Source organism: Oryzias melastigma, linkage group LG4, assembly GCF_002922805.2.
Source record: "Oryzias melastigma strain HK-1 linkage group LG4, ASM292280v2, whole genome shotgun sequence".
NCBI lineage: Eukaryota > Metazoa > Chordata > Actinopteri > Beloniformes > Adrianichthyidae > Oryzias > Oryzias melastigma.
The window spans coordinates 16,506,610-16,520,116 of NC_050515.1; the positions used below are offsets into that span (position 1 = coordinate 16,506,610).

At 39.3% G+C, this 13,507-nt stretch overlaps 1 protein-coding gene across 2 annotated transcripts in view; it reads left to right on the forward strand.

Annotated features, from left to right (window-relative positions):
* Positions 1-12,843, forward strand: part of LOC112150892 (transmembrane protein 125) — an 18,557-nt gene extending 5,714 nt beyond the window's left edge. Inside the window, exons 2-3 of one of the 2 annotated variants that reach the window (XM_024279419.2) lie at positions 2,568-3,525; positions 11,150-12,843. In XM_024279419.2, the coding sequence (XP_024135187.1) occupies positions 11,519-12,211 (693 nt within the window). In that variant the 5' untranslated portion in view covers positions 2,568-3,525; positions 11,150-11,518 and the 3' untranslated portion in view covers positions 12,212-12,843. The remainder of the gene's footprint in view (positions 1-2,567; positions 3,526-11,149) is intronic. The other variant, XM_024279420.2, reaches the window with a different exon arrangement.
* Positions 12,844-13,507: the final 664 nt, after the last annotated feature.

The window sequence follows — 13,507 nt, forward strand, 5'->3', positions numbered from 1 at the left end:
CCGGAGCCGCAGGTTGCCGACCCCCGGTCTAATGCATAAAGCTAAAGTCCGCTATCTTGATGCTAATGTATAACGGAATTTCCCATAGGACGGCTAATGATAACGCTCAGTCGACTTAAACATACATTGCTGACTAAATGAACATCTTTATAAACTCACAGGCAGGAATTTTACAAACTCTTTTACGGAAATATTTTTTAAGTAACTATTTGTGGTCTAAAGCACCGTTTTTTTGCTAATACTTTCTTCTTCTTCTGGAATAAGGTGTAATGCTATATCGCGATCGCCACCTAGTGGCCAAACTGAAACACCCTCCAGGAGAGCCAGAACAATTGTTGGAGCTTCTCTGTTTGAGAATCCATGTAACACTGTATTATCAATCTAATTATTATTTCACTAATATATTCACAGTATGTGAACTGTATCAGATTAATATGAATATCTTCAAAATGGGGATACCCTTCCCTTAAAACCACTATTTAAGTTTAATAATAAAAACGGAAGTTCTCACCTCCTGATTTGTGAATAAGCCTCTCCCTTGTTCTTTAGATTTACCGCTTGCTTGCTTTATTGCTCTCTGTGTCCTACCGGCTGCTGATTGGCTCGAACAGGTGACTCCAGCTTCTGATTAATTAAACACTCCAGGTGAGCAGCACAAAGTAGGGCAGCGATGGCTGTAAAACAAGCAGGATGGTAGATCTTGAGGCTCCGGGTTGAGCCGCCCTACTTTAGAGCTTTTTGACACCAAAGTGGCACCTATTAATGCCAAAAATTTATAACCTCAAAATAACAAAATGCAAAATGTCTCAGAGGAGGAAGATAGTCCATTAAGTGGTTGTCTAATGGGGGGATCTCCATGTCAGTGGAGCATGGGAATACACATGAGAAGACAACAGGAAGTGCCGGACGTCCCCCCTGTTGTTCTCTGTAAAGCCTGCTTGTGTTATTGTTGGACGTATTGGCAGAACACACAGAGTCATGCAGACATGATGCCCCACTCGCTCCATAGCTGACTCAGCTACTGTAACCCGACCTGCACACTGAAAAGTGCGAGCCACTTTGTTCAAAAAGCACACCGTCCTGACCCAAATGAATTGTTTCGAAGTAGAGATACCAATGATTCAGAGCTCTTGATTTGACAAGTGTTTCACAGGTTCACACATCCAAAGATGAGATAGTTTGTAGTCAGTGAGTTTAAAGAACCCCACTATGGACTTCATGTATTGACTGTTCCCTGTTGGAATCTATCCACTTTGTTGTTCACAAAAGAAGTTGACACAAAAAGAACAATGAGTTTTATTGGTTTTGCATATTTAGTTGCTCATGAGCTGTAATATCTCATCTGTAGGTGACTTATTTTAATTGTGACTGTTTAGGATATATGAGGAAGACATTTATGGATCTATGGCCCAATTCGAATTCTTCCCTTATCCCTACCTCTTCTCCCTTCACCTTCATTTGGCCCTCAAAACAGAGAATTATAAAAAAATAGTGTCTCATAATTTGGACGTCACTTTCGTCAATTATGTCCCCAATAATCGCCGGTCCGCTAGCGTTAGCGGGAATTTCTACCGCTTGACATCAGCGGTTTTATAACTTTAAAAAGGTCATTCTACAACAAACATTCATCACTTACATTTAAATGTAAACGTCTGTGGTTCACAGCACACCCACGTGAAGAAAAGCACTTAGCGCGACATGGGTCAGCCTTTATATCCCTCCGTTTGGGGGATCAGATTTAAAAAAAAAATACATCTCCCAGACACACTTAAACCTAAACTCCCCACCCCTCAAATAAAGGGGAAGAGAGAAGGGAAGAATTTGGATTGGGCCTATTTGTCTGCAAGTGATTGCATCAGAATTGGAGCGCAGAAAAAAGTTCTGCTGCGTCATAAACCTAAGATTTTTATTTTCATCTGCTCCTAATCCAACACAATTTCAATGAAGAAATGCTAAAAAAAACAGTTACATTTTAAATTATTTTATACATGTTCACTGTTATGAGAAAAATGCCACAAGAACATGTTAAAACATGCAGATTTTCATTGGCTTGGGCCTTTAAAGACCCATTCCGATCATCTTTTGAGCTATTTTACAAGCGTTCCCAGTGATCTTTTGATTACGATTATGCTGTTTTTGTTTTATTTTTTAGCCAAAATAAAAAATAAAAATCTGTTGTTTTCCAGCAGTAATTCACTAAAAATGTGCCTCTGAGTACGGGAAGCAAGCCTGCTCCCTTCCCTTCATCCATCTGCTTAAACGCTCTCCTGCTAGCTTACAGCCCCTCACAACCTCAAGCTAACATTAGCGGCACAACCAAACAGCGAGAAATATCAGAGCTATCCAGCTATATGGTTTTAGTCATATGCCAACTCAGATAAGGAAAACAAAGGTTTACTTAGATCTATTTGTCTGCAAGTGGATGCATCGGAATGGAGTGAAATGACAAAATAATGTATTGTCTGCTAAAGAAAGTCATAGGGAAGGAGTATTATAAATAATTTCCCAAAAACTATAAAGGCAAACATTAGATATCAAATACGTTTATTTTTTTTCTCTCTTCTTAGATTTTTCCTTGTGATCCATGACAAAGCGAGGATACTAACTCCGCCATTGTCCCAGAGCTGTTTCTGGACAGAGTGACACTCCCCAAGTGCCTTGACTGTCCATTGTGACCGGAGCAGAAAGAGACATCCAGCTGCTCTGCTTACTTTTTTTCCCCCTTTAAACATCAATTCTCCTGGCCAGCCATAAGTGCCAGACCAAGAAAAGTGCTTAAATTTGATCTCTATCCTTCGTCCTCCTCCCCTCCATCCTGGTCCTTCATTACTTCACCCCTGCCTCATCTTGAGTTCAGCCCCATTCGGAGTCCCACATGACAACTCGGAAACATCCGCTCCTCTCCCACTCCACACGAGTCTTCTTTCCTCTCCCTCCATCCCCCGTGGCGCTTGGCACCAGTGCCCATCACATAGACAGATGGAGCCAACCCTGACCCCTCTCCTCGCCTACGGGGATGCCAAGAGAATCAGCGCCTGACTGGAGGAGAGGGGAGTAAGCGCAAAAGCGAAGGGAGAGGCACGGAGGGGAGAAGTAGACCGTTGCTTTGTCGCCACGGCAACACGTCCGACAAACTCTCCTGGATGCCACTTCATCCGCAGACGAGGCTCTGGGATAAAACGCCACGCGGCAGGAAGCTCAGCGGGCGGGAACAGAAGGACCTTATGGTCCCCCACTTTGATTGTCCATCAGACATCCCACTCTGTGTCTTTTTGTTTTTAGAGTGAACAAAATAATCCAAATTGTTAAAAAAAAAAAAAAAAAACTACAGTTAAATCTTCATTCAGAGCACATCTTTCAGACATTTTTCTTGATCAGTGATCTAAATAATTTGATGAAAGTTGCAGTGGCCCGACAAAAAGCAAGCCAGCAGACGAGGGTGCTCTGTTCACCAAGAAAAGCACAAGAAGAACTTCCCCAACAGCAAAACAAACTTCAGTCCATCTGCCTTTGGGAGCAGCTTTGGTAAGCTTCAACACTTTCTTGTTTATTAGTTCACATTGTGTGCTACCTGCTTCTGTCCTCCCATCGACTCTTTTCCTTTCTTTTTCTTTTTTTTTTTAAATCCCGATCAGCTTCCCAATTAGCACATAATGCCAGAAAAACAATTGAAAAAGATCCAAGCATCAATGCTAAAATGAGCCACTAATAGCAGGTGTAATGAATTCAGCCGGCCAACATATCAGAGGGGGGAATACCAGAGTCCCAAAGCTTCCCAGGTAATTGGAGTGTGGTATACAATTTTTTACTCTGAAGCACAGCTCCTCTAGTAACCTTGCAGGCGTAGACCGACAAAAAAAAAAAAAAGGAGATAGAAAGATACTATGTTAGAGATTTGCAGTTACATCATGTTTGGGAGTTTTCATTGTTAATTCTCTGCTATTCAATTGACACTTAAAAGAGATTGAGAAGTTCTGTCCTTTACTGCAGAAGTGGGATTGTCAGCTCAAGAGAAGGAATGCACTTTTTCTGCAGAGATCAGTTATTTTTAATGCAATTTTATTTGCCGTTTTACTTTTTTTTTTGCAATCTACAGTAACTGCAAAGAATACAACAGGACAAATACACGCCATCATTGCTTGATTGCTACTTCAGCTCAGAATACACATTATCGGCCTCTAACAGCTGAGTTGCGGCTGACGGACCGGATTTGAGATTTCACAATGTCCACAGCCTCATTTTGCACAAAATACTTTTCTATTTTGCTGATCAAAAGTCACTCGCCTACACATTCCTACCAGCTATTTTTTCCAAACAGTAAGATACCTGAAAATTCTTGAAGCAACTTTTCCCACGTGCAGAGTTCTGGTTATTTATGCTTTTGTACACAACTTTAAAAGTGCAGATAGTGAACATAAAAGTGATTTTTTTAAAGGAGTAGAAAATAGATGCAAAAAAGTATATATATTTTTTAAGGGATTTAAAATGTTTTCTTTTTTTCCACCCTTTATACCTAAATTTACTTCCAATTATAAATAAGAAAAGAGTGTTTCTTCAGTAAAAGGTGATGTTGAATTAAGTATAGTCCTGGATCAAATGGTGCGTTCTGAATAAGTGACGAATGGCATGAAGGGGTTAAAATCAGTATTTGAATGCTTCTTGGTGTCCTGTAGAAACCTTATCAATATTACTGTAATACTTCTTTTGGAATTATCGTCAGATAAAGTGAAGATTATTACTGTATTCTTCTGACTATGCCACTCCAGAGTATAAGTCTCTGATGCCAAAAAAACTAGGACTGGGAATTGATTTAAAAAAAAAAAAAAAAAAATCAACTAATTACTTGCAAATCTGGATAAAAATTAATCACAATTAATTGCAATAAATTTCTTTTTGTTACAGTATTTGCCAGCCACTTATTATTTGCAAATAATCACAATTTGAAATGACACACAAAATTGTACATTTAGAACATTTATTTTTTTACCCCAAATAAAATAATATTCAGTTCCCTCGTTGTTGGGTTTCTAATAGTAGACATCTCCGTTTCCATCCAGCCCCTCCGCCCCTCATTGAGGGTGCGCTGCGGCTGCTGCATTACGGCCGTCCGATTGACGTTCGTTCTCCATCTTATTTATTAAAATAAAAGATCGCTTTTGTCCAAAAACCACAAATAAATGCCTTATTATCTCTTTAATTTAATAAAATCTCAATCACAGAATGTAAAAAGAAGTTTACATTTATTTAGACAGAGTTTTACTACAGTACAGGAGAGGACACCCGAGGGCGTTAATAAATATTTATGCATTAATTATGATTTATTATTTGCGTTCATTAACACAACAACTTTCACAGCCCTAAAAAACACAATAGAGAGGAAAAATCACATGTATAAGTCACACTGACGTATAAGTCGCACTTTCACGTGTCAAATTCGCATTCACTGTCACTTTTTCAAGGTCCGTCTAACTCAATGTTGAATGTTTGTCCAAAATTTGTCCAAAAAGTTTTCAGCCTCTTCCTACATGGAAGCATTGACTGGACTAACAATACTCAGAAGACACACATTATGTTAAAAGATTTGATTTATTTATTTTAAAAATCTCTACAAAAGCATCGGTTAGCACGTCTCCATGTTTAGGTTCATGAAATCCTTCTGTCTGTTTTTTTTAAATATTTTTATGGCAATCTTTACCTTCTGCTGCTGGAGCTGTGTCTGAATGACGGTGTTCTCAGTGGTACTTCTGTCTCTCTGTAGCCCAGTTTGATGACTTACTGTGCTGCATTAGTCCAAGGAAGGAAAAATAAATAAAAACAAGAATAAAATAATCAATTGAAATAAGAAAAAAATCATAAAGTTCAGCAGGAGAACTATCAGATTTACCTTCATGTTTGTTTTTTCTTCTTCTGCGTTGTTGTCAGTAGCCAATACTGATGCAGTGCCCTCTAGTGGTTGTTAGTGGGAAACAACCACTAAAGAGCAACTGGTTGTTAGTTGGTAAATAGCTAAGACACTATTAAGTGTTTTTTTTTTTAATCATATGTCACTCTTGAGTAGAAGTCACACCCCTATATTAACCATGCAAAAAAATGTGACAAAAAATACGGTTGGTTAACGTTATTGTCATTTAACTTTATCAAGATTGTCCATAATTATAGGGGCTTATGGTATTTTGAGCAACACAAAGGCTAGTTCCATTCATCCATTTTCAGAGTCCACAGAATCTCATTTGGGGTCATGGAGTTGCTGGAGACAACCTAGCAACTGTTGAGTGTACATAGAGTACTGTAGACCCGAACATGATGGTAATCTGTTACTGAGCCATGCCCTTGTACACACACTTACAAACTTGAGGCAATTTAGAGCCACCAATTAACCTTTAACCTATGTTTTTGGACTGTGGGAGGAAGCTGTAGTGTCCGCAGAAAACCCACACATGCACGGGGAGAACATGTAAACACCACACAGAAGAGTCCTAGCTGGGATTTGAACCAGGGCGTTCTTGCTATGAGGAAAGAGCACTAACTAGTGCACCATAAAGGTTACTTTGCTATGTAAAAATACAAGCTGTGGGTACTTTTTTCGCCTATCTTCTTATTGGGTCAAACTACATGGCATCACTGTTTTTATCCCTTTGCAGTTACTTTAGAGATGATGACCTGCATTTGGTATTGACTGAAAAAAGGGGCTCTTTGCTCAAAAACTGAATGATTCTTATGTATTTTAGGATGGACTTTTTCTTTAGTTCTGTAAAAGATGCTCAGAGTTGATATTTATGGAGCTGACACAACATGTATGAAATGACCAGAGTTAGAGGTCACAGAAGTGATACAGGCGGAGGGGCAGATCACAGTCCAGCGCTTCTGTCTCTAGGAATGCGTCTGATGATCAAACACAACGTGAAGTAAGACGAAGCTGTGTCATTAACGGTTCGATTTCATTTTATGATCTCAGTTGTGTGCCTCTCATTTGATCCTCCGGATGTTTCTGGAATCTGGGTGACTTGTGCCAAACAGAAAAAAACAAAACAAAAATGCCATGTATAGCAAGACATAGGAAACTAGAAAAATTGCATTATTTGCAATAATGCTAGTGTGAATGCTTTTTACTGAAAGTAAAAAAAAAATGCAAAAAAGCTATTTGCAAAATGTTAAATTTGCTAAAAGACTGGAAAATTCGCTAAAGAACTGTGAAACAAAGCTAAAGTCGACCTAAATTAAAAAAAAAAGTAATAAAATTGCGAAAATGCAGAAAAATCCCTAATACATGCTAATTTTGCAACAATATTTATTGTGTCTCTTAAATATGAGCTAAACTTCAAATTAGCTAAGCTAGCTTGTTGCTTAAAACGAGCCAATCTCTAAAATAGCCTAAAATTCCTCAGTAAATTACATTAGTCAATAACATTAGCCTGTTGCTAAAATAGAAGCTAAACTCCTGATTTGAAAAAAAAAAAATCTCAGTAGGTGCCAAATCAGCCAAAACAAAGCTAGCACATTGCTTAAGTACTAGCTAAACTAGAAAACAGTCTTAAAATCCTTAGGAAAACTAAATTAGCCAAAAATGTTAGCCTGTTGCTAAAATAGAAGCTAAACTCTAAATTTGCCTACAAACCCCAGTAGATAACAAATTAGCCAAAAACGTTAGCATGTTGCTAAAATATTAAGTAAATTCAATTTTTTTTAGAAAATTACTTATAGATTTAAACAGCCCATTAATAAATTTAAGGTTTGTCGCTAATCTACTTAAAATTTGCAGACTTTCTCATTCATTTCCTATGGGGCATATTTTGTTCAATATTTCAAAAGTATAACGTTTATGAATACCAAAAATACAAGCAGTAATTTCCTGAATAAGCTGAATATTTTGATACCAAGATTGCTTAAATTGCTGACAGTGATGGAGTTTTTAAGTGCTACAAAAGTATGGAAAAGAGCTGTAAAATCACAATAGTGTGAATTCTACGAGTTCAAACTGAATTGTGCTATAGTCTTAAAGGTAATTGTTATCGTTGCACCTCTGGAGCTTCGACCTCCCAGGCACCAAAACAAACACACACTCACTTCAATTACAGAGCTATTTCTGTTGAGTGTACCTGTCAGTGGCTGTGAGCTCAAACCAGCTGAGATTAATTAGTAACTCACACCTCTTCATCTCCGTCGTTCTGTGAGACACATACATCGCACCACAAATTAAAAAAATAAAAAACGGTGCATCCTTTCTATGGCTCTTGTAAACACATGCAAACACATACGTGTGTGCTCTCCCAGTCCTAAAATTCATCATGCTGAAGAGAGCTTCCAAAGCTGCATGTTGCCAATAAACACCCTCCCACTCCTCCTGTGTAATTACCTCCCTCTTCGTTTCACTCCTTCGCCCCCTAACCCTGTGTCAGGGCGGTGCTGCTGAGAGGCCACACCTGCCTGCGCTGTAAAAAAAAAAGGTTTATTTGAGAGTTTTCCACGCCAAAAACCACATATCTTCGTCTCATTTGTCATGGCTTCTAAAGATTCAAGAAATTAAAAAAATTGAAAAGAATCTTTTGGTTTAATCGGTGTGTCATTGCTGGTTGGTTGGAGAGCCGTGACTCCTGTCAGAATCTGCAGACGCTGACTCTGATAGGAATAAATTCAATAACAAGATTTTAAAGGCAAGCCGCCTGCTGCCATAACCTGGAGGATATTTGTTTGTGTGTGAGTACGTGCTGGATATGTTAACATGAGTGTTCAGGGGGAGTGATGAGGTTACAAACCGCGCTGCCGACACCAAAAATGCTGAGGTAAGGCGAAGCGGGATGGGACATATAATGAGCCCTTTACCTGATATGTGATAAAACATCAGATAGTCGGGTATTAATGAACCACCAGGGGAGGACAATGAAGATTAACTGAAACACAGATAGTGGGATCAGGTGTGTTTGTGTGGGTGTTTGTCTGGAAGGATTAAAAAACAATTTGCATTTGTGCATTGGCTGCTGGATTTGCTGCACATGTGCTGAAATGGGAGTTGTTTATTCTAGTGACAGCTGATGCGTCTTTTTAAAAAGCCGCCGCTGTATTGGAAACACGTTACCAAGGTGACAGTGAAAGAAAAGCACATGCAAGTTTGAGTGTAGTGTGTAAAAATTTTCACCTTCATGTATTTTCCTTATAAGGTTAAATACAGCTTTAGAAATCCTCTCTTTTACACAGCCTATGATTCATTCGGGTCAAATCAGAAATGACATAAAATAAACATGAGAGTCTATGAATTAAATTGAAATCTTAAATTACTTTAATTTCAGTGAGGTTGTTTAAATCTAGTGTGCTTGGATTATAATTCTAAGAGAAATGTGACCATATTATCAGTTTTGTATTGACAATTCAATAATAAATGTTATTTTTTTTTATTTTATCTGTTAGATTGGAAGTAGTGAAGGTCATAACTTATACGCCCTAAAAATGTGTTTTCTTTGCAAATACCAAGTTATTAATGTTATCAGCTTCTCTTTTTTCTTTACAATCAACCAAATTGTTAGTGTTCTGTACTTTTATAGTTAACTTGAACTACATTGAGATGCAGGAAACTAGAGACCGACTGGTAGGAACTTGAGTAACTTGTTACATAAGCTGAAACCGGTGAACCAAAAGCACTAACTGAGCCAAGAACATGCAATAAGATCTAACAGAGATCAACTAAAACTAAGACAAGCAAACAGGAAAAGTCCTTAAGTCCCACTCCTATCGTCCTATTATGATCTATTTTCAAAGCGTTCCCAGTGGTCTTTTAACAACAATGATGCCATTTTTTGGTAGAATCAAAAAACTTGTGTCGTATTCTAGCACATAGTTTCTGCAGAGTGGCAGGAGTTCATAAGAAAGCCGTCAGAGTTGTTGGCAGAACTGTTGACACCGCCCCCACTTCCAATCATCCATCTGTTCACACGTTTTCCCACTACCTTACAGCCCCTCACAACCCCAACCTAGCTTTAGTGGTAGAGCTAAGATGGTGAGCAATGTCAGAACTATCCAGCCATACAGTTTTTATTGATCTCATCACGTTAGTATCAATACTTGACCCTAGTATAAATAAAACTCCCATGAAGGTATCTAAAGTATCAATCTCATTATGCTAGTATCAATAATTTACCCTGGTATCTATGAAACTATGACAAAGGTATAAAAAGTATCCATCTTATAATTCTAGTATCAATACTTCACCCTGGTATCAATAAAACTGCAACAAAAGTATTGGTTTCAACACACTAGTATCAATACTTCACCCTGGTATCAAAAATATGGATCTAATCATTCTAGTATCAATACCATTACCTGGTATTGATAAAATTCCAATAAAGGGATTGAGAGAGTATCATTCTCATCCCGCTAGTATCAATACTTCATCCTAGTATTGATAAAACTCTAACCAAAGTATTGAAAGTTTAAATCTCATTACGCTAGTATCAGTACTTCATCCTGGCATTGATAAAACTGTGACAAAGGTATCAAAAGTATTGATATCATCCAGCTGGGATCAATACTTCACCCTAGTATTGATACTATTGATACTCAGATTGATATGCCCACCCCTACCTCTGATTGTAGCTTCTACATCATAGCTACAAGCTTTTTTTCAAATGAATTTTTTGTCTGTTCCTGAAGTTAATAACGAAATATTTAAAAACACAGTTTCAATATAATGTTTCCTTATACATGTCCTCCATTATGACAAAAATGCCAGAAGGAGCATGTTAAAAACACCATTTTCATTGGAGTGGGTCTTTAATTTCTGTCTATTTCCTTCTTTAATATGAGTGGAAATAGCTCCATCCTCTTTTAAAGTCTGGATCTTTTGATAGGTGCAGAGCAGACATGCATTGCCTATCCACAGACTCTCAATAGCTCAACTAAAAGGGTTTTTGCTCAGTTTACTGTCAGTGCAAAGTTCTCATCTGGTGTCATTATATTAAACTGGCGAGAGAGAAAAAAATAAAAAATGGAGGAGCACTGAATCTATTCCTGTGCTGTGATTTATTGTTGGGCTGGGAGCAGAATAAATGTAGCAGTCAGTCACTGCAGCTTGCTAACAATCGTCTCAGATCCAGTGCCAGAGAGGTCACCCATGAGAAAATAAGCCTACACTGCTGAATATGTCTTTCTTATCTTCCAGGTGACTGCTGCTACAGCGGAGAGCCAAACTGGAAAGTCTGCGGCTGGGATTCTTTGCTTTGAATATCGATGCAGAAAGAACAATTTGTATCCATTGAGTGTGAGCTGTAAAGATTTTCTCTCACACTGGAGCCACACTTCTGACTTTGTTGAGCCCATTATTTGAGCGTCGAGCCACTAAAAACTGGGCTCAGTCGAGAGTTTTAAGGTAGTCTGAAAAAAAAACTTGACTGCCACCAACTGCAGCCCCGTTAAACAAGAATACCAAGCACGACAGGATCTTTCATCTGGAAAACTGAGATTATCGGGTGGCTTTTACTGTCTTTGTTGAGGATTCGTCTATCTTCAGTCAGCTTGGAGGGGCACCAGGATGCCAGAACTGGAAAATTACCCACCAGGAGCCAGAGGCTCTGAACTGGATGTCAGTGGGCCGGCAAACCCCGCCCAGATCCAGCACAGCATCCTGGAGGAGCAGGTGGAGCTGTGGTGGTTCCGAGATCCTGGGAAGTCTTTACTCTGCTACTGCATCGCCGTGCTTTTGATCCTGGGCTGCGGGCTGGGCGGCGTCGGCCTCCTCTCCACCACCACCAGCGTGTCGAGCGAGTGGCGGCTGGGCGTGGGCACGGCCCTGTGCCTGCTGGCCCTGGGGGTCCTGCTCAAACAGCTGCTCAGCTCCGCCGTGCAGGACATGAACTGCGTCCGAAGCCGACAGCGGATTGACATGCTGAAGAGCGGCGGGCTGTCGGACCTGCTGGTGGTTTTGATCACTGGGCTGGCGCTGCTGATTTGCGGAGGCGTTCTCCTACATCTGGCCCTGATAAACCACATGCCAAAGCCAGGCCAAGCCCTTAACGACATGTACATCTCTGGAGTGGTTTTGCTGGCTGGAGGGGGAGCAGCAGTCGTGGGTGTTGGGATTTACCTGGTGGTGGTGGTCCTCCTTGAGAGAACGAGGCATGGACGGAGATTCGTGGATCGAGTTTTGAATATATTCACGGTATCGGGACACATGGACCGTCACGCTCGCAGAGAGACTACCTCCAGCTTGGCTAATCTCCTTTGAGCTGCAGTATCATTAGAGCTGTGTGTATATTGACAGCTTAATTATGCCCAGTTATTTCAAAAAAACCTAACATGCCTCACCAAGTGATCATACTATGCATGAAACAAAAAGAGAACATCCATTGATATAAAGTTGAGAGTGGTGGAGAGTTGTTGTCTGAGCATCAACGTGAACAAATCAAAAGAGATATTTAGTCATGACAAGCACAAGATTAGACATAGAACAGTTGCTGGCTGTCATCTCAAATGATCCAACAGATCCGTCATGGGACAGTTTGAAGACTCTTCTCTTTTGTAGACATTCATAATAAAGCATGTATTAATATCAGGTCACGAGACCTTGAAGCACACATCAGAATACAGAACAAAACCATAAATCTTTATGATACAAGCTCCACCCTCTCAAGGTTCATGTGTTTACACGCCGCTGACATTTTCTTTCAGACAGCAAAAAGACAACATGATTGTTGGACAATGAATCTTATCAGGAAACTCCAGGATGTTAGGAGAATTGTTTTGTTGTTGATCAGCAACGTATTGTTGTGACTGTGAATCTCGCAGCGCTTTATTATGTTCGAAACAGTATTAGGTCGTGTTTTTGATATTATTGCATTAAAGATCTTCTGTCATGTTTGTGTGGAAATCGTGAAGAACAAGCAAACCAGGAGAAACGGAGAACTTCTGTTTTGGTATTGAAGATTATCGCATTCATTTCTCATTGGTCCTCTACAGTGTCACAGGATGGGATCGATGATTGTAGGTGAGGATCATAGGCTGTATATCAGTGTGACGTCACCCATAGAAAATGATTTGGGACCTGGTTGCAGACAAGATGGCGGCTGAAGATCATAACATCTATGCACACGCACCGCACATTTCAGTTCAAAAATACTCTTGTTTTTGGCCAAAAAGGACTAATATAACAGTTATTTTATTTATTTATTTATTTATTTGCATTTTTAGCTTTGAACTTTTAACACTTGAGTTGTCTCTGTCAAAACTTGCAACGGTCTTTGTCATACCGTATCCCCTTACACAAGAAGTGTCTAACTCAATCACACAAGGGGCCAAAATCCAAAACATACATTAGGTCGTGACATTTTAAGCCAAACCTGAACACTAAACTGTTAATTTATTTAAGTTTTTTAGCTAAAAAGTGGCCACAGATCTGAAATCTAGCTAACGATGTTTGGTAATTTTTGTTTCTGGCTAATGATTTACTGCCACCATCTTGTCTGTAACCAGCAGTGTTGGGCATCTCAGTTCAAAAAAGTAATTAGTTATAGTTACTAGTTAC